Here is a 22,412-nt window from a genome sequence, read left to right as displayed (position 1 = left end):
TATTCCTTTGCACATGTGCTTATTTTCTGGTTAGTGAATGTTTGCTTCTCACTGGATTGTGAGCTTCTGGGGGCACGGCCCGTTTCCCAGCTGCCTCAGGACAGCACGTCTAAAGTGGACTTTTCATCTTGCCCCGGATGGCTTTCCCCCTGCTCCTGCCCCTGTGGCAGCTGTGGCGGCAGGACACGGGCGGAAGACCAGTGAGTGGACACGTCTTGTGCAGAGGCGGCGAAGGGTGGATGCGCACTGGAGTGAAGAAGGGAGAGCTGCGGGTGAACTGTAGGGGCACGCGCTTCATTGCCTGCGGAGGGCGGGGCGAGGAAGGGGCCTAGGCCTCTGGGCTGAGCAGTGGTGCTGTGCCCCCAGAGGGTGTGGAGGAGGACCAGCGAGGTGCAGGAGGCTGGGAGGGGGCCAGTCCGAGGTGTGTATGGGGCGCTAAGAGGCAGTGGGGAGATGGTCTGGAGCGCAGGGTAGGGTTTTGTCAGCAGACGCACATTTACTAGTCCAGTTGCTAACTCAGACTAGTGACCTCAGGCGGCTGGGAGCAAGGCAGGGAGAGTGCTGAGGGGCAGGGCAGTGCCTGTCTTTGCTGTCGTCACGGTGGGACCCGTTCAGCAGTGTGTAGGTTGTCTTTTAGAGGAGCCTGTCCGGGTCCTGGGGGAGGAATAGATTTTAGTGGGTGGAGAGAATGGAAGAGTTGGTGGAAGCTTTATATGGAAACGTGGGAACATGTGTCTCAGCAATAGTCATCTTCTGTTTTGCTGTCTCTTCACTCTACCCACTTACTTTCTGCTCTCCCCCGTCAGCCCTGCACGGTCCTGTTAGACTAGTTTTCTGTAAGACACTACTGGTTAACTCACGAATCCTGTTGTGTACACTGTGTCCTTCCTAACCTGGCATTCAGTATTCTACATGGTCATCTTGTGCCAGGTTTTAAATCCATCTTTGGCACAATGGATGATCCTGTGTTCCTCAGACACACCTCTGCTCTTCTGCATCCACACTTTGGTTCACATCAGCTGGCTTGGTTGGAATGCTGATTTTTATCAGCCACATTTCATTTGTCTTTCAGAGGTCGGCAAACTCCAGCCTGCAGGCCAAATCTGTTCCACCTCTGGTTTTTGTAAATAAAGTTTTATTGGAAAACTGCCGCATTCACTTGTTTTTGAGTCTGTGGCTGTTTTTGCGGCACCATTGATGAGTTGCTCAGAAACCCCACATGACCTGCAAAGCCTAAAGTATTCACTCTGGCTCTTGAAGGAAACGGTCTGCTTTTTATTCACGGCTTTGGCAGCTTTGCAGTGTGCTTTCTATAAGTCAAGATTATGGAATACCTGGCTCTCAGGAATGGGTACAGAGGGCTAGAAAGCAATGGAAATCCTAAATGTTAATATTAAATTGCAGTCATCTTGCGGATCATCTCCCATTTTCAAACGTATCGAAACCATCATTTTAGGTAAAGCAGTCTTAAACTAAGCCATAAGGAATTATAAGTGAGAAGGCAAGTATTTTACACTGATTATGGTGTGACAGTGGGGGAAATCACTGTTCTTTAGAAAGTGGGGGTGAGAATATGAGACAGTAGTGAAAGTTGTTGTATCAGAGGCCCCAGGATTGCAGTGGCCCATTACTCTTTTATTCTTGATGGAAAATTGGTGGAAGAAAATTTAATAGTGCTGCATATTGGGTTATGTTAGTTGGGACAGTACCCTGGGAATGTAGCCTGCAACGGACCAGGTGCTCCCATTACAGTGTTCATTCACGGAAGTTCTCTAGCGGAGAAACCAGATGGTCGGGGTGAAGGTACAGCCTGGAATGACAGGCCCTTAAAGCCATTCGTGTAATTCATTGATAAATAGTTACAAGGAATTGAAAAGACCAGAAATTTAAGAAAGGCCTGACTCTGTTGGCAAGAAAGGAATGGGCAGACAGATCAAATGATCATTGGATTTCTGAGTACAACTGATAGTAAGGAAAGAATTCTATCTGGAAGAAGTTTTGGCAGCAAAATCCTTTATCTGTTTCTAATGTGAACTTTTAATAAGTCATCCATCTTAACTTTATCTGTTAAATGTCCAGTGTGGAGCTAGATTAATTCTTTTTGGAAAGAAAGCCTAGGAAGATAAATTATTAAAATCTGTGAAATATGTGTATTTGAGACAGAATTTATTTTTTATGTTTCCTTTTGCACACCCTGTCATATAAAGAATCCTGCTAAATGGCTATTTTACAAAATCAGATTTGACCTGATTGAAGTCTAGGAATGTAGTCATCATACACCTGAGATGTATTAACCAAGGGTCATGTTCAAAGATAGACTCCTGTTCCTGATTAAAGAGAACACAGGCTGTGTCCAGCATGGAGCTATCACTCCCTCACCTTGGAAACGCTTGGTGGGAGTAGAGTTCATGCTGCTGTGGACCTTGAGCCACCAGTGGAACAGTGGGTTCACTTTCCTGACGGGAATTTTTAGGGGTGTGTGCGTGTGTTTAAGGAATGAATTGTCTTAAGGAACTTCGATTTATTGAGTGACTCCACTGTGCATCTCACCATGCTCTGTATTTTATATTATTTAATCTTCATAACAGTAACCTTAGTGTCATCCCCATTTCAAAGCTGTAGAAAGTGAAGATAGCTAGCAACTGGTAGTTCTAGGATTTGAAACCATTAATATTCTTTTTCAAAGCATTGCTCCTTCTCTTTTAAAACTTGTTATTATGGGAAATTTCAAGCATCTACTACTTATATCTGTAAGTAGAGATAATAGTATAATGAACCCTGTGCACCGCTGAGCCAGCTTCAGTAGTTACCACTCTTGGCTGCTTGTTTCACCTGTACCCCTCCCCAACCTGCATGTTATTCTAAAGCAAATCTCAAACCCCATGTCATTTCACCTAAATATTTCAGTACGTATTTCTTAAAGGTAAGGACTTTTAAAAGCATAGCCACGATACCACTATTGCACCTACATAATAATAATAGCTTCTTATATTATCCAATAACCAGTCAGTGTTCAAGTTTCTAATTTTAAAATAGTCACTTTTTTTTTACAGTTTGAATTGGATCTGAATTAAGATCTACATAGTGTAATTGGTTCATATGTTTCTTGTCATAATTTTTTACTTTGTGTTTTAACTTTTTATTTTGAAGTAATATTAAATTTCAAGAAAAATGGCAAGACTAGTACCAAGAACTCCCATATATTTTTAACCCAGATTCCATAACTGTTAACATTATATTTTATTTGCTCTTTCAGTCTGTTTGAAAGTTGAAGACATGATGTCTCATTACTCCTTAGTATTTCCTAAACATAAGGACAGTTCCTACCTAACCACACTGTGCTCATCACACTCAGGAAAATAACATCAATGTACTGTCTAATCTGCATACTCCATTCAAATTATGCCATTGTCCTAAAAATGTTCTTTATAGCAAAACCAGCAACAACAACCTCTTCTCTTTGCCGTCTTTCCTTTCTGGTTCAGGATCTCATTCTCTTTCAGTCTGGAGCAGACGGGCCTTTGTTGTGTCTTTTATAAGTCATTTGTTTTGTGACTGCCTGTCAGCTTGGCTACTCTGCTGTTTTCCCATGATTAGATTCAGTAGATAGATTCATCTTACCCATGTTTGATCAGGAATACTGTAGGAAGCAATACTGAGTTCTCAGTGCGTCATGTTTGGTGGCTCACAGTTTTGATTTGTCCTGTTACAGATGAGGTTAACTTTTTTTAGCGTTAACTTTTATCACTGAAGATAGTGTTTGCCAGGTTTTCCTGCCGTAAAGTTAACAAATTATTTTGTACTTACAAGTATTTTGGGGCAGAGATTTTTAGACCATAAATATTCTGTTGTCATCAAACTTTTACCTGGTAGTTTTAGCAAACTACAAATACTGCCAAATGGTGAATTTCTAATTCCTTCATTCCTTTTACATTTATTAGTTGATGTTCCACCATAAGGTAGAATTTATTAGTTGACTTTCCACCATAAGGTAGAATTTCCACCTTCTCTCCCATTGGATATTCATTTATTTTATTCTTCAGGAACTCAAGGATTCCTGTTTTGCTTAGTGGCTTCTGATCCATCACTATTACTTGCTTTGATGTTTAGCTTGTTCTGGGTGCGCCAAACTGGTTGCTTTGTCCTTTTGACGTGTCCCCATCATTCTCTGAGCACTCCTTTTCTTTAGGACACAAAAGGTGTGTCAGCTCATGTTGTACAGTAGGTCTTCAGATAACTTCAGGGTCATTTCATTGTAACGATGAGATGTAGGAACTTAACTCTCGTTTAAGCCAATTAGCCTATGTTAACATTGGTTTCATGATATGTCGTTTTACGATGTTACGTGAGGCCTTACAGTGCTTTCCTTGCCTCAGTCCTGGAATTGGCCATTTTGCCAAGGATCCCTGATTTATTTAAGTGGGGAATGGTAAATGCCATTCTAAATAGAATACAAAATTTGGCTATAGTTTGGCTCATTGCCACTGCAGAGTTGTTGCTTGTAGGACCTTTCAGTGGACAGAACTAATAAATACGCATAAACTCATACACATTTATATCTGTCCCTGTGTCTGTCTATCTAAACAGCTGAAAACCATGAAGTCACACTGCTTTCAATTATAATCCAATACCAAGTGTGTTTTCCGCTCTGTGTTTATGCCTTCCTTCCACTATGGTAAGAATCCTGGCTTCTGTTTTTATCCTCAGTGCACTTATTTGATGTACCTCCCTACGTGTAAGCAGTGCCCCAGGCACACGGCTGTCTTCTATGCCTCGGCCTGTTGACCTGAACCATGAAAGTGTCTCCTTGGTCCTGGTGCTGCAGGCTTGTGCTGGGCCAGCATCTTTCCTCCCTGTGGTACAAGCCTGGACCACCCCTCCTCTTCCCCACCCCAGACCTTCCCATCAGTGCAGCAACTCACATCAACCCAGGAGCATTAATGCTTAGTGAGTGTCTCTCTCACGATTCAAGGCAGTTTATAAAGAATGGGGAGCATAAAGGGAAGGAAGGACGGGTGAGAGAACTAAGCCGAATGTGTGAGAGATTTAGGCCAGAATCAGTATGCCAGGTTAAGTTCAGGCAGTAATTCCCTAAATGGAGGGATATTAATATTCATATTAATGTCAGGAGAATGGCAGTCATTCTCCATATCTTCTTTTTTGAAGAACTGGAGTATATTAGAGTCACAAAGTAAAATTGCTTCTTGGTCTTGGGAGCAGGAGTTATAGAGTTCTACTTGATGGTCAGAAGAACATTTTGGAATCTTTTTATATCATATAGAAAACAAAATTTGAAGTGAATTCAGAGGGATAGAAATGCTTTTAGGTCTGTACCCCTCCTCCCATCTCCTAAAACGGAGTCATTTGAAATGCTCATATATTTGTATCACGATTTTCTTGTTCTTTGTACCTTATGTCGTATCAGTTATTTCTTGGGTGAAAACCAGCCTTGTTCATGTATAAAAGGCAACTTGAGGAACTTCAAAGCATCACGCTGTAAATCTTGGAGTATCAGAGGATGTGACAAAAAACCCTGGTCAAGTAGGTGCCACAGTTTTCCTTCTGGGCCTTTGTCATGGGATAAAAAAGGGTTCAAATTGAGAACAGATTGAAGAAAATGTCGTACTATTTGGCTTAAAATCATTCGGGGCGGAGAAGATGTTCCTCTCTCTGAGTCAAGCTGGATTAGCGTGGCACAGTGCTGTACCAGATGTTGTGAAGGAGATATAATATAGAGCTTCTCTAAGTGGGTTGTCAGTCTGTTCTGTGAGATTGCTCTGTGACCCCAAAGAACCATGCCTTCTAAGAAAGGTCTCCTAATAGGAAGTAAGGGTTGTAAGCTGGAGATACAGAGTTAATTAATCTAGCAATTTTCATCGTTTGGGTAATAGCAGTGGCCCTTGTAAGGGATGTTGGTGTTGCTCAGCTGTAATCCAAAATCTCAACCTAGCATCATAAAGCCAGATAGAGTGCCAAGAATTATAAATTTCCCTACCTTACTGTCTTCTTTTAATAAAGCAGTATCTTCAGTCCTACAGAGGAAGAATATATATCCATGTAAGCAGCTGAACCAGGATACTAGGACCCAGAAGTCTGATTGTTATTCTCAAGTTTCCCGTGAATGCAGAAAGTAATTGTTATAAACCCACCACTGTTACGTTACACATTCTCAAGCATGTGGGCTTTGTAGAGGAAAAATGCAGTAGAAGTATAGGTCATGTTGGCCTGGTCAAAGCAGTACATGTTTCTCACAAGTTTCTGATTTCAGTGATGAACGTTTGCTTAATCCTAAGCATCACGCTTCAAGAATTGTTTATCCTTTGCAGGGTAATCTGTTGGAAATATGCTACTCTGAACTCTACAAATTCTTTTTTTCAGATGCTGTCTTTGCATTTCAATTACGCAACCCAGTGCACAATGGACATGCTCTATTAATGCAGGACACCCACAAACAACTGCTAGAGAGGGGCTACCGGCGCCCTGTCCTCCTCCTGCACCCTCTTGGTGGCTGGACCAAGGATGACGATGTTCCTTTGATGTGGCGTATGAAGCAGCATGCTGCAGTGCTGGAGGAAGGCGTCCTGAACCCCGAAACAACGGTGGTGGCCATTTTCCCGTCTCCCATGATGTATGCTGGACCCACTGAGGTAGATGGCTTTTCAGATTTTCACTGCAGCAGTGTTAAAACTGCTCTTATTAACACAGCTTGTGCCAGCAACAGGCCTGTCTGATCTGTAGGGCTATTGCTCACGTTGGATGTGCCCAGAGTACTCTCCTGCTCTGCCAGGGATGTTCTCTAGGGGTGGGAAAGGGCAGGCGGGAGGGGCATGCTTTTCTTGCTTTTCTTGCAGTCCTTGGTCCCAGTTGTGGAGCAAGTTTTCTGCAGACGGTGTGGTGATCTTGGGAAGGTGTGATACAGGTGCCTCTTGTAACTGCTAGCCATGTTACAGACACAGCTCAGACAATGCTGATCTATCTCTTGGACAAAGTCCTGAGTCACTCTTTCCAGGAAACAGATTTGTTCTGATTTTTTCTTCTGAATTTTGGAAGGGCCAAAGGTATTTTAGTAGGAGGAAAAGCATGGTATCTTAAAACATTCAGGGGACATTCTGCATCTGTTCTCTCAGAGTCAGGAAGTTAAAATCTCTTGATATTGGGTAGGAAAGGGTTCTGCAGTTCTACTTAGGGGTCAGAAAGGATATTTTGAGATCTTTTTATAACTTTGTATAAAGAGGACTTATTTTGGTTTTTGCTTCAAGGCAGAGTAGGCTTTCAAAACATACTTGTTGAATGAATGAGTGTAAGTCAATGAATGACCTAAAACACAGCGCGGGAAATTCCTAGCCAGCTTCTTGTTGAGTGTTCAAGATAAAGAGTAGAACGCATTTATTACTGCATTCTTTTTCATCTCCATCTTGAAGGGAGATGAATTTACTTAGATTTATCTGGTAGGAAAACCCTTTTGGAAAGGATTAAATAATTTAGTTGTATATACCCTGTGATGTCTTCCTCAAAAAAAAAAAAGGAAATCCAAGCATGTTTGGCTATTCTTTGGGATCAAGCTTAAAAATTTTATTGGAGCTTAGTTGTAGGGTTGTATACTCTTTTACCTCTTGCCAAGAAAAACAGGCAAACAAAAAACTACAATCACAGCAAGCTGAAAGATTAAAATTATTTAACTCTCCTCTTGGATCCAACCAAAGTAATGCAGGTAAACCTCTCACATTCTTCCTTCTTTGTTGGTATAAAATATTCAGGAGTATTGGGTAGTGGTTGACCTTTGAGTGCCCTGGAGACCACCATGACCTTTAGTTTTTAAATCTCAAAGAGGAGCTAAATTGTTTTGGAAATAAAGGAACAATTTTGTTATAATAATTCCCCAACCTCTCCTTTGATGCTGTCTCCATTATCTTCATCTCCATCATCATCATCTAAAGAGAATCGTTTGGATGAATGGTTTTCAATGAGGAAATGACCCAGATGAGTTTAGTGTCAGAAATGGGTATATGATAAGTAACCTTACTAAAAGCCAAATAGGAAAGTGAAGGAACTTACCTTCCCTCTTCAGAGCCTCTTTGTCTTCTTTGTGTTTCTTATTGTCTGTCTTAAAGGGAAAGAGATAGGACATAAAAGGTGGGAATGAGGGGACAGATAAATAATAAATGCAGACAGCTGTAATGAATCCTTTCTTGAGAGAACACCACAAAGGGTGAAGCCTGCTGTTTTACCTACATTAGAAAGATTCTTATGTTTTCTGATTTCAGAGCAGGCTGTATTTCTACAGGAAGACTTAAAGGTGCAGCTACCTAAAGGTACCTTTGGGGTGATTGCATTTTGGCTTACCTGAGAGTCTTCCTCCTTGCAAGGCAAAGGTGACTAGTTGATAAGCTTGCTGCAGGAGGCTTCAGGTTGGACTCCCATTGTTGCCCACAAGAGCATGGCAGGGAAAACAATAGAAGACCATTGTTGCTGAGGCCAGGCATGGATGTGGGCCTGGTTTTCCACCAGTTGGTTTTCCACCTTAGGTTAGCCATTTCTGGGCTATGTTAAGTGCCCAGTGAATGATTATTTAAGGGATGCCCAGGAGGTGGGACTGAATGTTCTTTAAAGTTCTGCCCCATTCAGATCATTTTCTATTTTGTCTTATTTTCTTTTAACTTCTTATTGAAGTATAATGCACATCAGAAAAGGCACACATTTCATAGATTTACAATACAGTGAATTTTCCCCATTTCATCACAGTCATACAATTAGCACCCCAAGTTTTTAAAAAATACTATTACACCACCCTGGAAGTTCTCTTCCTTCCTGCTCCTATTCATTACCTGACCTTCCCCCAGGAGCCATCACTGCCCTCACCTTTCACATCATGAATCCAGTTTGCTTGGGTTGCGGTCTGGATACTCTGGGAAACGCTCTGAGAGGGAGATTAGGATTCGGGAAATTTATTAAGGAGAGTCCTTGGGGTCAGTGTTTGTGGGAGGAAAGGAAAGGAAGGGAGCAGGGCTGGGCAGCGGCATTCCGTCTTAGTGGAAGCCTACTTGATCCCGTGTGGAGCTCTGGCAAGGCCTTCAGAGATGTTCCAAGTTACGTAAGAAACAGGCAGCTATACCCCGCGTTGACCGGTGACTGGCTGCTCAGGGAAGGGTGGGCTTTGCTCTGCTGCTCTTTGAGAGGCAGTTTCTAAAGAGGGTGGACAGCTGCTGGGATGACCTGTCCTTCCCAAGGGGGATCTGGGCCTCGCAGCACAGCATCCCGTCCCGCCTCTTCTAACACTTTTTATAACCAGAATTATATACTCTCTTGTGTCTGGCTTCTTTCACTTCACATCTTGTTTGTGAAACTTGCCCCTATTGCTGTGTGTAGTTAGTTGCAGGTTGGTCATTCTCAGTACTGTGGAGTGTTCCCTGTGATGGGCAGTTTCTAGTTTTTTGCTGTCTTATTAAGAGTAGTGCCGGTCTGAAGTTTTAGTGCATGCCTTTTAGTGGGCGTTTCTGTGGTATACCTGGGAGTAGAATTGCTGGGCCTTGGGATTACATTCATTCAGCTTTAGTGGATGCTGTCCGTCAGTTTTCCAGTGGGCGGTACTGTCTTACCCTCCCATCAACAGTGTCTTTCTTCACCTATACTTTTTCATTTTAGCCATTTCTGTCCTCTAACCCAGACTGGTTATTTAACCAAGCATTTTGTAATACGTTTACTATTTCTAAACCAATTTAAAAAATGTTTTCATTGAACCAGTTTCACTGAAGAGGAAACGGAGCATAGTAAATGAGTTGTACTTATATACAATGATTGAGAAATAGAGTATAAGCATAGCCCATTTTTACTGCACTCTTACTCTATGTGCCAGGCAGTATTTCATGTGCTTTACATGTATTAGCTAACGTAATCCTTAGAACAACACCAAGGGGAGGTACTATTACTATTCTCAGTTTAAAGGTGAAGCAACTGAGATAGAGAGGTGAAGAAACTGAGAGATGCAAGAAGTTGTTCTATGGATAGTCTGGCCCCATAGCCATGTATTTAACTTCCACAGAATGTTTTTAATCTTATTGTGTAATAGTAAAACATTTAAAAAATATGTGGTCACATATTTTTTGAAAACAGCGTGGAAATAAATTATTAAAATCTTCTGTAGGTGTTCCAAAGTAGTGAGTTAGGATGGCCCTAGCTGACATGCTTAGAGGTAGACTCCCTAGTACAGTGGCTTTCACTTATTTTGTGATTATTATAGCCTGGCGTTGCGGGTTCTGATGTTCTTCATGTAATCTCTACAGGCGTACCTCGGAGATACCGTGAGACCACCACAATTTAATCTCTCAATAAAGCAAGCCACATGAATATTTTTGTTTCCCAGTGCATATAAAAGTTATGTTTACACTATGCTGTGGTTTATTAAATGTACAATAGCATTATGTCTAAAAAAACCCAATGTATGTAACTTAATTAAAAAGTACTTTATTGCTAAAAATGCTAACCATCATCTGATCTTATTGGAAAATGGCGCTGATAGACTTGCTCAACATAGGGTTGTCACAAACCTTCAGTTTGTAAAAAACACACCAAACAACCCACAGTATCTGTGAAGCACAGTCAAAGAAAGTGCAAGAAGACGAGGTATGCCTATATTTTTGCTTTTTGTGCTCTTATAGCCCCCTCTGGGTATTAGTAATATCTGACTGGTTTTGTTGTGAGGAGTGAATGGATAATGTAAATCACTGAACACATTGCCCAGCTCGTGATAGTACATGGTAATTAATATCAGCTGCCTTAGAAACAATAGCAAAGCACTCTGCTCGAGTTCTCAGCATCCCTAGGGCTCTGTACCATCAAGGGAGCTGCCTGTGCCTCAAGGCTGCCTGTCAGTCAGTGGGAAGTCCCAGGATTTTGGTTTTGACAGAGCCTGCAATGACCTTCTCCTTAACAAACTTCATGTCAGGGCATGTACGTCCTCTGATTCGGAATGTCCTTTGGTGTTTCACAGTATATAAAAAATATGAAAGTCACTAATAAATAATGAAAGGAAAATGCAAATAACTACTCTTCGAATGCCTTTGTATGTGTCACACATTGAACAGATTCTTTGCATACATTGTATAACCCCATCCCCACAGCAGCTCAGTAAGATAGGTGGTTTGTTTTTTTTTAAATATATGTTTTTATTGATTTTAGAGAGAGAGCAAGGGAGAAGGGGAGAGAGAAAAACATCATGAGAGAGAAACATCACTCAGCTGCCTCCTGCATGCCCCTCACTGGGGATTGAGCCCACAACCTGGCTTGTGCTCCAACTGGGAAATCCAAGTGGCAACCTCTCGGTGCACGGGATGATGCTCCACCAACTGAGCCACACTTGCCAGGGTGTGAGATAGGTTTATTCCCATTTACAGATGAGGTTAATGAGTCAGAGGGGCCATGTAACTGTGGTCTGTCAGAAAATCAGAGCAGGACAGTAGTTAGAATGGTGAAACTAGATTTTATTCAGGATCTATTGTAATAGAGGAAAAGAGACTGCAGGATAGAACTGGGCTCATTTCTGAATATGGCATGGACAGGCAACTGTGGAGGATTATACCCAAGAAGGGGGTGGGGGTTAGGGATGGAAAACTACTGAGAGGAAACATTGGAACTAAAGAGTCAAGGGGTGATTCTGGTTAAACAGACCTAGCAGGATTCTTGCTGAAAGCAGTCCAGTCTCATCAAATATCACTTGGGGGATGGTGGGAGATGAAGAATTCTCGGTGGACTGACTTAGCAAGATTTTTGCTACAGCTGGGCAGTGCGGGCCCTACAAGATGCACACTGAACTTTGGGGCCTTGAAGGCTTCAAAGAGCTTGACTAGAGTTAGGTCAAGGAGCGAGTCTTTGTCAGATCCTACAACCAGCAAGACACGGGTGGGATGGAAACTCAGGCCTGTGTGTTCTTTTCACCAGTGATCCTGGCTGTCTGGAAGCCTCTAAGGGGTCTGTGTCTTGGCAGTTGATAGGAAGGGAAAGCATCTGGGTGCCTGCTCAGAGTCCTCAGTTTTTTAGAGGTAAATAGGTACCTTAAAGTTGTACCTGTCTATTGGTCTCTGTCTAGAGTGTCAGTTACGAGCCTAGAGGTGCTGTTCTTATCAGGAAGCATCAGATCTGGTGCGTGAGCAAAAGGCATAATTTAACTTCTGAACTTTTAAAGAAGGAACTGTAGAAATTCTAGTAAACATCTTCATATTTTAAACCATTAAGCATTTTAATGCTTATCACCTGGCAGGATTTAAACTCTGAGATTGAGTGGTTTATGAAAACTATCCATTTCTTTTTCTCAAGCGCCTCACTCGTTCGACTTACTTGGCTTATTCACAGCCTTAAGTGAATTTTTTTTGTAATAAACAAAAAAGACACCACTCATTTGTGTAGCTTTTCCAGTGACATCAGGAAAAAGCCTGCCAGTAATGCTTATTTGCCAACTAATAATAATAAAATAAAAACAGTGACTCTTTAATCATTTTCTGTAGGTCGTTTAGAAGGCATTGGTACCAGATTTGTTTCCCTCGCACAAATGCTTCTCAGAACAGTGAGCAGCTGTCAAGCCTGTTTGGCTATCACCAGGATGTCACTGATTTTCCAGTCTGTAAAGATTTAATGGCTTGATTCCTAAATTGCATTTTAGGAATTGGGTGGGTGGGGGTCAGCAGGTGGAAGGAGAGTTGCTTTTCTGATGCTAAAAAGGTGTTACATAGGCACATTCATATTTCTGTGAGGTACCGATTGACTGTAGAAGTTGTGTTCTTCAACTGGGATAACTTTTCTGGGAAGCGATTTGGTAACTTATAGCTGAGGTCTTAAAATTGCATGCTTTTTGGCCCGTCTTTCTCTTCTTAAGGAAATAATCAGATCTCTTAATGTATTTACATCTCAGTCCCCAATTTTCCTTTTCTCTGTGTCCATACAACCCCCTGTGGTGGTCTCATCCAGTTTCCTGCTTTAGATAGCTCTATGCTGATGATACTCAAAATATCTATGTGTAATTCATACCTCTTTTCTCAACTCCAAACCCATATATATCCAACCACCTTGAATGCCTAACATATAGCTCAAATTTAACATGCCTAAAATGTTAATTGCTTCATTTTATCCCTCCTAATCTGCTTTATCTTTAGCTTCCCCCAGCTCAGGGAATCACAGTTCCTTCAGGGACCTAGGAATCATCATTCTCTCTCATAACCCGTGCCTGGTTTGTCCACAAAAATGCCGTTCCTTCCACTCTCAAAGTATATCTAGACTTCCACTTCTGGTCATGGTGGAGTAGTGGATACTGGGCTTGCCCTCTTGCTGAAAACAATTATAAAATTGATTAAAGAGTGTGAAACGCCTGTTTGAAGCATTGGAAAACAGACCATGCGCAGGAATGTAATCCCGAGAGGTGGGAAGCACACACAGTGGAGCCCATGTTTCTGGGCCTGCGGTAGGTTCCTGACCACAGCACAGATGTAGGAATCCAGGTGAAACATGGTGCTCCTGCTGAGTGGAGGAGGCAGAGCCTGGATTTGGGGGCTGCTGGAGCAGCCGAGACCTGCAGAGTGCTTACTGGAGAGGAGGTCGAGGCACAGAGTAGAGGCACCAGAAGGCCATGAGGATGCTCCCCAGGGTTCCTTGACTGCATTTGTGCAGGGCAGGACTCAGCGAGGCCCGAAGGAGAGTGGCTGTAGTAATTTAGAGTGCAGTGAGGATGCTAGAGGTTGGGGTATATAGTGTTGGAAGATGATTTTCCAGTCCATCTCAAGTGGAGTGACCTTGTTAACATCCCAGGCATTGAACTGAGACACCAGAAAAACATGCCTTAAGAGTAAAGGCCAACCCTGGCTGGTGTGGCTCAGTTAGCTAAGCATCGTCCCATGTACTGAAAGGTGGCCAGTTGGATTCCAGGTCAGGGGACATGTCCGGTTGCAGGCTTGATCCCCGGTAGGGGACGTGCAGGAGACAGCTGGTCGATGTTTTTTTCTTTTCCTCTCTCTCTAAAAATTAAAAAAAAAAAAAAATTAAAAAGGGGGCAGTGCTAAAAAAAAGAGTAAAGACAACCCTTTACTGTATACCCTAGACAGTGTATTTGTCTGGGTCCCATTAGGAGGTGGGAATTGCACAGAATTTGAATAGGGGAAATCTAAAGAATTATTAAACTTCAGTAGGGGAATAACTAAAAATGTAAAGTGACCTCTAAAGGGTACCCTGGGGTTGAGGGAGATTACCAAAGGAAGGACAAACTTGTAAAAGGGATCCCTTCCCTAAGGGTTGGCCCCAGACCTCATTGAAAAAGGTAGGGTTTTATCCCAGTGGACGATGGAGAAATTCAGTGGGTTGCCTGGACCACAACTGATTCACAGAAGCCGGAAAGCAGGACACAACCCTCTGCACAGGCTAACTGAGGCTGACAGACTGGTGCCCAGAAGGGGTCAGGGTGAGCACACTTGTGCCAGAGAAGTGCACAGTGTGTCATGCCCGTGTTGAGAAGGGTGCAGGAAACAGCCCTCTGGGCACAGGTGAGCTCAGGCTGGTGGGTGGGGAACAGAAGGGAATCAGGGAGCTCTGCTGGTGGGAGGCTTGGGGTGCACCAGTGTTTGCATTAGGAGGACTGCGGCGAGGTGGTCACTGGTTCAGGCTAGGGCTTTGAGGTTGTGAAGGATTATGTACTTTGGGCTTGCTCATGGACCAGAATGCCACCAGTTATCTCCATACGCAGGCACCACTGACACCCTCTTCCTTCTACAGTGTCCCTATGATGCCCTCTACTGATAAAACTTAAAGAGAAATGCTTCAAGAGTTCAATCCATTATCTCAGGTACTGAAGGGCGAATTTGGAGTTGAGAGGCAGTAGATTGATAGATGGCATAAGAAGTTAGACCTGCCCTGGCTGGTGTAGCTTAGTTGGAGTGTTGTCCCATACACCGAAAAGTGGTGGGTCAGTCCCTGTCTGGGCATGTACGGGAGGCAACCAATCCATGTTTCTCTCTCACATCGATGTTTCTCTCTCCCCCTCTCCCTTCGTCTCTCTAAACCGATAAAAAGCGTATCTTCTGCTGAGGATTTAAAGAAAAAAAGGTAGACCTGCCCAACAAGGCTTGCAACCAAGTTGCAGAAAGACAAGAAGAGGCGCCAGTAAATTACCTCCTTAAAACAAACCATCCACAGGTCCAGCATACAGCAATAAATTACTGGAAATAGGAAGAAACAGGAAAGTGTGATTTATAATGCAGAATAAAAACTGTCACTGAAAACATACCTTGAGATGATGCTGATGTTAGAATTACCAAATAAGAGCATTAAAACCTTTTAGAGAAAAATAGGGTCTATGGATGGGGAGTCTCAGAAAAAAATGGAAACTAAGAAAAACCAACTGGAAAGTCAGGGACTGAAAAAGTATCTGAAATGAAAACACTTATTGGATGGACTTAAAATCGGACTAGATTTGGCAGAAGAAATGGTCAGTGAGCTAGAAGCCAGACTAATAGAAATTACTAGGAAAAAAAGAAAGAAAATCGGTGGGGAAAGTGAACAGAGTCTCAGTGACGATGGACAATATCAAGCCATCAAACACATGTAATTGGAGCTCTGAGAGGAGGAGAGAGCTCCTGAGAAGAAAAGGTTTTGAAAAAATGGTCAAAAGTTTTCCGAAATGGGTGAAAAACATCAACCTAAAAATTCAAGACCCCTCCAATCTTAGAAAAAATAAATTCAAAGGAAATCACACTTAAACACATAGTACTCAGTCTTCTGGAAATGAATGATATAAAGAGGAACCTGGAAAGCAGAGTGATGGGGAGGGAGAGCTGAAGAGGGAACATTAGGGAAATCATAGGAATGATGTCTAACTTCTCAGGAGCAATGCAAACTGCAAGCAGTAGATTAGGAACATTAAGAAAAACAAGCAAAAAAATAAAAAAATAAATCTGTTAATCTTCAATTCTGTTTTCCAGTAAAAATAAAGGCGGTGTAAGGACGTTTCTGATGAGTGAGAGTGGAGAATTTTATTACGAAGGAAAGCTTTTCAGAAATCTTCCAGCAGACTTCCCAAGAGGCCCCGTTATTTGCTCAGGTGCCCACACTATACGGGCTTCGTGGCAAGGAAGGCTGGGAGCGTAGGGACCTGGCATTTTCACCCTTGATGAAGTTTCTGTCACCCAGGCAAAGAGAAATCAGTTGTTGTGAGGCATCCAGCAGTGTTTGCCACATGTGAATTAAATTACTTTTATAATCAGAAAAAAAGTGGCAAAGCTATTTGTTGTTTGGTACATAGATGCAAGAAAAGCATAAAATAAGCCATTAGTTGTTACCTTGGCCATTGACCGATTCTTGGAAGGCTTTGTAGAAAGCTTTTGGACATCACCTTGTGTTTCTTCAGTATGTGTTCAGCATTCAGACATCAGGCTGGCCACTCACTGGGTATAAAGAGATAAGTAATACTTCTTGACCTCAGTCTGTGGGAGAGATAGACAGGCAGCTCTTACTGGTTTTCAGTGACCATCTTCTATGCAGTGTGTCATCTTTTTCATAGAGCAAATAGATTTTCTTTAGAAACACTGGTTAGGAAGCAATTAATTCAGATGGGATTGTCAGGAAATGTTTTTCAGTAACAGCAGCAATGCTTGTCCTTTATTGAGGGTCAGGTGCTGTCCAGAGTGCTCTCAAACCTCCCATCCATCTTATGTGTTAAGTCTTATCCTCATTTTTATAAATTCGGAAACAGGCTTACATAAGGAAATTGCCTAAGGGCATGCAGTTAGTAAGGGGCAAAATCAGGATGCAAATCTAGGGCAGCCTGACTCCAAAGCCTGTGCTTAACTGGATACAGCGATGGCTCTGGACTGCCTTGCATTCTCTTGATTAAAGCATATTACCTTTTCAGTAGGTTATAAGTTAACTCATACCAGGTATTCTTGGAAGAGTTAAATGTGTTTGGCTTATTCACGCCTGTTACAATTTTAAAAGTATTCTCAGGGAAACCATTCACTAAAATGTAAATTAAAATAATTCAGGTCACCTGCAGGAGAATGTTGACTCTTTGTTTGGTGTATTTACCTTTAATTTACTCAAGTAGTCCCTAGAAGTCCAAGAGCAATTTGATTGACTGGTAATTTTACAAGACAGATTTAGAAGTGGCCACTGCCACTAACCACATGCTCTGTGACCCTGTAAGGTGCTAATTTTTCTGGGTTTCAGTTTCCTCTCGATGTAAGAGGGTGGGAGGTGGTTGGATTAAATGATCTGAGCTTCCATTATATGAAAATTAAGCCATACTTGCCCAGTTTGTGGACCTTCTGGTACTTGAATGATTTAAATTTCTAGACGTACATACTTAATGAGCAAAAGTAAGTTCACTTGAATTCAGAGAACTTAGACTGCCCTTTTAGTTCAACGCTGTGTTGAACTAATTAATTTGCATGAGGCAGAAAAGATTTTTCATTTAAGTCAAGTTGCAAAGTGGTTAACCGATAATATAATTCTGACCTCTAGATAAAAATTCTGAGTCTGAACTAGCAAAGGCCTTTTGTGTGACTGCTGTGAAGGGGCAGAGGGGAGTGAGCAGAATTTTCGTGAAGGGCAGACTCTGAGGGTGGGTAGAGAAAGAAGCGGCACACGTGGGGAACAAAGGTCGGTGAGCATCACGCTTTGCCATTTTGTTCAGACAGAATTATTGCAGCTCAGTGCATGCAGAATTAACACTATAGCAGAAAAGGGTGTAGTTACAGGATGTTGGGGGTCCTCTCAGTTCAGCTGGCAAATGGGGAGAGAACTAAGATGGCACTCAGGAGGCTCCTTAAGTTCCACAGTTGGAAGTGGCACACGTCACGTTGGTTCCCCTTCCTTGGGCCAGCACTCAGCCACGTGGCCGCACGTCACGTTGGCTCCCCTTCCTTGGGCCAGCACTCAGCCACGTGGCCACACCGCAAGGGAGGCTGGGAATTGTATTTAAGTTTGTGCCCAGGAAGGATAGTATAAGGTATAGACACAGGTGTATAGAAAACTGAGTGAAAAAAATCAAGACAGTTATTAACTCTTAGAAAAACAAACAGTTGTACAAGAAGGGGAATAAAATAAAGATAACAGCTAACATTTGCTGTGTATTACTCTGTACTAGGTACTGTTTGTTCTTTGTCCTTACATGTTTCATATATTAGTTTACTTAAAACATCTGTTTTTACTATAGGTGAATATTGATTTCAGCAAAAGCATATCAGTGTATCTTTTGGATAAATGGGATAGGGAATGAGAGTGGAGTAAAAGCCAAACATCATGTTTTATAATAGGAAAAACAATGTGGAAATAATGTCTACAGTTTATAATGTCTGAAATTAAATAGTCACAACACGGCAGTGTGTGAATGTCATTTGGAAATAAAGAGGTAGATCTCAGTAGTAACAATTGAAAAAAGGAACTCTGCAGCGTGACCAGTTCAGGTGTGGGGTGCTGGCCCTCATGCTAGTCAACTTTCTAAACATGTCTATAAATATATAAGTACCTGTTATAAGAGAAACTGTCAGGAGAGAGAAAATGAAAACGATGTGTAGTATTCATTATGTAGGCCTTATTTTCATTTGGAATAGAGATGGTTTTGTAAAAATCACTAAATAATGGAGCCTTACATGGAAAGAAAGGGAGCTAAAGACAGATTTCTAGACCTGGGTTTGCTCCATACTTTATTGGGCAAGTCACTTAAACTTTGGGTTTACTTCAAATTTTAATGAGTATGGTGATCTCGTACAGTTACTTTAACTTCTAAATTCTAGGTGTTAGACTGATTTTTGTTTCTAAACAATGTCTTAATGTGAAAGTATAGGCTTCAAAGCTGGTTTTGGATGCAGCCAGATGCTGTATTTAATTCTTACCTAATATCTTGGGTTGTAGTCACTTAGCTACGTGATTTTCTCAGTACCAGTTTATATAAGTAGTCAAATAATTTAGATCATTTTCATCCAGTAGTTTTTTTAACCTATGAAAGAATAACATAGAAAAAGTACGTAAGTCACAGTGCACATGCAGCTTAATGAACTTGTACAGTGAGTACAGCCTGGTTGCCAGCACCTGGCTCAGATAAAGGAACAGAACGTTACCAGGGACTCTTAGAACCGACATCAAGGTGGGTTAGGTACCAGCTCTTGTTTCCAAAATTGGTCAAAGGGTACAGACTTTCAGTTATAAACTGAATAAGTTCTGAGAACCTAACGTACATCAGGGTGACTATCGCTAATAATACTGTGCTGTGTACTTGAAATTTGCCAAGAGAATAGATCTTAAGTGTTTTCACCACACACAGAAAGGTAACTGTGAGGTAATGGATATGTTAGTTAATTTGATTGTGGTAAATATTTTGCTGTTATACATATATCAAGTCATTGTGTTGTATACTTTAAATATATACAATTTTATTTGTCAGTTTATCTGTCAATAAAGCTACAAAAACCACCGACCATTGCCATTATCCCAGAAGCCCCTTGCTGTTGCTTCCCTCAAAGGATCAACCACTGCCCTGATTTCTAACCCAGATTAGATTTTGAACTATTTATAAACGATCTCTTATAGTTGTGTAAAATCATACATATAGACACAAACATACTCACATATTTCCTATAAGTAAAAAAATATAAATACGTATGTATAAACACCTGTACTACACATTTATACTTTTAGATTTTATTTTTGAGGAGGAGGGGTTGCCCATTCTCATCTGGCTTCCCAAGGTTACTACATGTAAGTTTGTTGAGATTTCCTGCTGATAGATATGGATTGTATGGGGAATATATGCATTTATTATTCACTTACTCCTTCTAAGGACTGGTCGTAAAAGCATAGTGATCTAATTGAAAGCTGTTGTTCCAGGTCCAGTGGCACTGCAGAGCTCGGATGGTGGCAGGAGCCAATTTCTACATTGTTGGACGGGACCCCGCTGGCATGCCTCATCCAGAAACGGGGAAGGACCTGTACGAGCCAACTCACGGCGCCAAAGTGCTGACAATGGCCCCTGGCCTAATCACTTTGGAAATAGTTCCCTTTCGAGTTGCAGCTTACAACAAAAAAAAGAAGCGCATGGACTACTATGACTCTGAGCAGTAAGTTTTACATTCTCTGCACAGATCTATGAAATTCCTTGTGGTCTGAGCTGCTCCAGGGCTTTCATGTGTGTTCTTATCTTTTTTTTTCTTTTTTTTTTTTTCTTAAATATATCTTTATTGATTTCAGAGACACTAAGGGAGAAGGGGAGAGAGAGAGAGAAACATCAGTGATGAGAGAGTCATCATTGATCAGCTGCCTCCTGCATGCCCCTGACTCGGGATCGAGCCCGCAACCCGGGCATGTGCCCTGACCAGGAATCGAACCTCAATCTCCTGAATCCTAGGTCGATGCTCAAGCACTGAGCCAGGCCCAGCCAGGCTTGTTCTCATCTTTACAACAACTTTACCGAAGACAAGCTTCATCAAACCCATTTCAGAGGAAGGCAGACCAAGGAAACCAATGTCTCGATATTCCAGAAGTTAGAAATAAAAATTGAATCTGGTTTTGTGGTTCATGATTACAGGAATTTTGTCATGAAGTGTTTAAAGGCAATATTGACATTTCTGTGTTCCCCATATCTACTGTTTCTTACTGAGCATACAGAAGTGGCCCAAGGGCTTAGTGATGATCATTACTCTGCCAAGCCCACGGAATCTCTGCAGTGAGAAAGAGTTTAATATTCTTGCATCACTATGTGACAGGCACTATCCTAATTATTTTACAGATATTAAATTAACCTTTCCCTGTAGCAATCTTATGGGGTAGGTAGGTGCTGATGTTATCCCAGTATATAGATTAGCAGTAAGCTGAGGTGGTATTGTAGGTCAAATCATTGTAAAAGGTCAAGTAATTGCAAAAGAGCCAGTAAATGGCAGCCCAGCAGTTGAACCCACGCATGGTGGCTCCGTAGCTGGTGCTCTTGACCAGTAAGAGTGCAACTTCTTTCTTCAGAGATCTTGGGAGGAGCAAGATCTAACAGGCTTTTAATACACATTATTGGTAGTATTAAGAATGGATTTATCTGCCTTTGACTGAAGAAATTGTGTTAATTTCTGTCTGTAGATATCAGTAGGCACTACACTATAATTTAGAGTGGCATGGTGAGGCTTTAGGATCAGAACTCATGGGTTCTAGCCCACCCTTGCTGTGTGACGTGCCTGAGAGTCCTGCAGGATCTTTGGCCTTGTTTCTTTGTCTCTAGAATGATGGCCATGGACAAGGTGATTCCCTCCTAGCCCCAAATCTGCGGTTCTTTCCATGACCTACAGCACCTATTTTTATGTCTTAGTTTGTGCTTGTACATATGAATTGTTTTCTTGATTGCCGCTTATTGAGTATAATTACATCTGCTAATATAGTATACCTGCTTTTTTAGTACCAATTACAATTCATGTTCAGCAGATAGAACCGGTAATTATTTTTTATTTATGTTTTATCAGTGTCACCTCCACTGACAGGCACTAATTGAAAATTGACTGTAGTAACCTTTAATCTGAGAGCTCTGTGTTTTTTTTTCCATGGTAGTTTGCAGTTGACTCTGTGTTCAGGGATGATCTTTACCCAACCCTGACCCTGTGTCTTCATTTGGTGTGGCCCATTTTGTAACAGTAGGGACAAAAAAGAAGAAGGAACCTTTTAGAAAATTAAAACATTCTCTTGTTTCTAAGAGGTACATAAATATGTCATTTAATTTCTTTGAGATAAATAAGTTGTCTGGGTAAAGAAAGACAATTATCAGAGGTGTTTGTTGGCTTCTCATTTAATGACAGTTCTGGAGAAAGTGCACAATTTTAGGTGATAGCAGGCTTTTCTGAGTGATGAACTGTAGCTAAAATACAGGAAAATCTTGAGTCAATGAAGTGAAAAGGTGATATAACTAGTGTGGGCAGGCATAAGAGAACTAAGTGTTCCTGTGGCCTTGGTGAGGAATTCAAGACCAGAGCAATTCTAGACTGTTAATTTCTGAACATCTGAAATGTGGCCCAGGTACCAGTATACCTCTGAACCACACCATAAGAAGAATTTGCAATAAACCAGAACATTTTTATCCATGTACAAAATCAGGTTTTGCCAACACCTAGAAATAGTTCTGAATTGTGGCATGTTTAGTCTTGTTGTGGCCTAAAAATGTATGTGTGTGTGCATGTGTGTGTGTGTGTGTGTGTGTGTGTGTGTGTGTGTGTGTGTGTGTATATATATATATATATATATATATATAGGTTGGGGCAAAAGTAGGTTTATAATTTGTATGGGAAATAATACAATAATAAATAATAATGCAAGAATAAACTCACTCACTCACTGTAAATGTACTTTTGCCCACCCTGTATATACTAACATATATATATTTGCACACTCTTTGATTTCACTGTCAAAAACAAAAG

General features: G+C 41.5%; 1 protein-coding gene across 3 annotated transcripts in view; it reads left to right on the top strand.

Annotated features, from left to right (window-relative positions):
- The window catches only part of PAPSS1 (3'-phosphoadenosine 5'-phosphosulfate synthase 1), an 81,184-nt gene that overhangs the window by 45,815 nt on the left and 12,957 nt on the right, over nt 1-22,412 (top strand). For all 3 annotated transcript variants that reach the window (XM_081144402.1, XM_081144401.1, XM_081144400.1), the window contains exons 10-11: nt 6,379-6,647; nt 19,855-20,084. In XM_081144402.1, the coding sequence (XP_081000528.1) occupies nt 6,379-6,647; nt 19,855-20,084 (499 nt within the window). The remainder of the gene's footprint in view (nt 1-6,378; nt 6,648-19,854; nt 20,085-22,412) is intronic.

This window comes from Miniopterus schreibersii (assembly GCF_964146895.1).
Source record: "Miniopterus schreibersii genome assembly, chromosome: 1".
Lineage (NCBI taxonomy): Eukaryota > Metazoa > Chordata > Mammalia > Chiroptera > Miniopteridae > Miniopterus > Miniopterus schreibersii.
The sequence above is the reverse complement of the archived record's forward strand: the minus strand, read 5'-3'. Positions and strand labels throughout refer to the sequence as shown.